Genomic DNA, 1,806 nt, shown 5'->3' on the forward strand with positions numbered 1-1,806 from the left:
CAGGCAGTCTTGTGGCACAGGGGGCAGTGGGAGCCACCGCTGTGGGCAGGCAGGGCTGCCAGCAGGACCTGGGAGCAGCACAAGTGGCACAGAGGGAAGAATATCCAAATATCCTACCTGGGTCTCAGCTGGCAATGCTGATGGTACTTGCCCTGGTCCACAGGTGTCCCTGGGCCTCACCCATTGCTGTGTCAGCACCTCCACAGACAAGGGCTAGTAGCAAGAGGACAAGGGGTAATGGAAACTGAAAGACAGGGGATTTATGTTAGACTTCAGGAGGAAATTCTTTGCTGTGGTGAGAGCCTGGCCCAGGTTGCCCAGGGAAGCTGTGGCTGCCCCATCCCTGGCAGTGTTGAAGGGCAGGTTGGATGGGGCTTGGAGCAACCTGGGCTGGTGGGAGGTGTCCCTGCCCATGCAGGGGGTTGGATCTAGGTGTTCTTTAAGGTCTCATCCAACCCAAACCATTCTATGATGCTATAATAAATCCCATGGGAGCAGCTGATTGGCCCCATCCCTGGCAGCTGGGATGCTCATGCCACCCCCTGCCCAGGCCCTGGGGCCCACAGAGATCCGGGCTGGGCACAGGGCTTGGGGAGAAGCTCTGGGCAAGGCTGGCAAAGCCCCAACAGGCACCGGGCTTGGCTGGCACAGACCACGGTGTCAGGGGTGGGATGAAGCATCACCAGTCCTGCTCCTGTCATAACCCCAAACGTGGTGAACAACCTCACAGTTTTGTCCCAGAGGGATGAGAAATTCACCCTGCAACAAATTGCTCCACACCTTTGAGGCAGGAATTGTCCACACCTGAGCAACAGGCTTCCTGGTGTTAACTGGGGCTGCTGGAAATGCTCATTGGTGGTAACAGCCACCACCATAGCAATTATGACAGTGTTGTGCTGACAAACTACACGTGCCAGGGGAACATGGTGCAGGAACAGCAGTGTGGTGGTGAAGGTGGGGAGGGTGGTGACAGTGGTAGCAGTGGCATGATGGTGATGTGGTAGTGGTGGTGATGATGATGGTCATGGTGGTTGAGCTAGCAGTGATGGTGATGGTGTTGGCAGTGGTGGTGCTGGTGGCTATGACAGTGCTGGTGACAATGAGGGTGGTACTGGTCGTGGTGGTAGCAGAGGTGATGGTGGTACTGGTGGCGATGGTGCTGAGATGGTGGTGGTGGAGCACAAGTGGGACCCCCAGGCCCCATGCTCACCTCGGGGCTCAGGACTGGGTCACCATCTGGGGCTGGGACCCCCACAGCCCTCCTGCCAGCTCTGTGATCTGCAGCCAGTCCCTGCCACAGGCCAGTGCTGAGCCCCCCGGGCAGACCTGGGGACAGAGCCTGGCACCAGCCCACCTCCCCACTGAGCTCGTGGGTGCTGTGGGCTCTCCTGCAGCGATGGGGTGTCTGCCTTCAGAAAGCAGGTAATTGGCCAAGCAGGAGTTAAACCCTCTCCTCAGCTTCCCAGTGAGTTGTCCAAGAAGTGGCAACAACGGGAAAGGCCGGTGTCCCGTTTGAGCCCCGGTGTCCCAGGGCAGCAGCAGGGCAGGTCTTGCTGCAGAAACAGGAGCAGGCAGCTTGAACACCCCAACCCTGGGTCATGGGGTCCTTTTGGGACCGGCTGAAGTGTCCACCGGGGAGTTTTGGGACGGGATTACCCCGGAGGGGCACTGCCTGCACCCCAGCTGGGCTCAGGGGTTCCATCCCGGCCCACCCGCTCCCCTCTGCTCCCCGGGGAAAGGGTCGCAGGGAGGGGAGAGGAGCAGGGAGGAGAAGGCCAGCGGGACCCATCCAGGCTCCCCACGGGA

At 60.0% G+C, this 1,806-nt stretch overlaps 1 protein-coding gene across 1 annotated transcript in view; it reads left to right on the forward strand.

Moving 5' to 3' along the window:
- The first annotated feature begins 1,012 nt into the window (after positions 1-1,012).
- ATP6V0C (ATPase, H+ transporting, lysosomal 16kDa, V0 subunit c) overlaps positions 1,013-1,806 on the forward strand; it is a 12,832-nt gene continuing 12,038 nt past the window's right edge. Inside the window, exon 1 of the mRNA XM_010005058.1 lies at positions 1,013-1,184. Coding sequence (XP_010003360.1) covers positions 1,013-1,184 — 172 coding nt within the window. The remainder of the gene's footprint in view (positions 1,185-1,806) is intronic.

Source organism: Chaetura pelagica, unplaced genomic scaffold (genome assembly GCF_000747805.2).
Source record: "Chaetura pelagica isolate M959 unplaced genomic scaffold, ChaPel_1.0 scaffold309, whole genome shotgun sequence".
NCBI classification, from domain to species: domain Eukaryota; kingdom Metazoa; phylum Chordata; class Aves; order Apodiformes; family Apodidae; genus Chaetura; species Chaetura pelagica.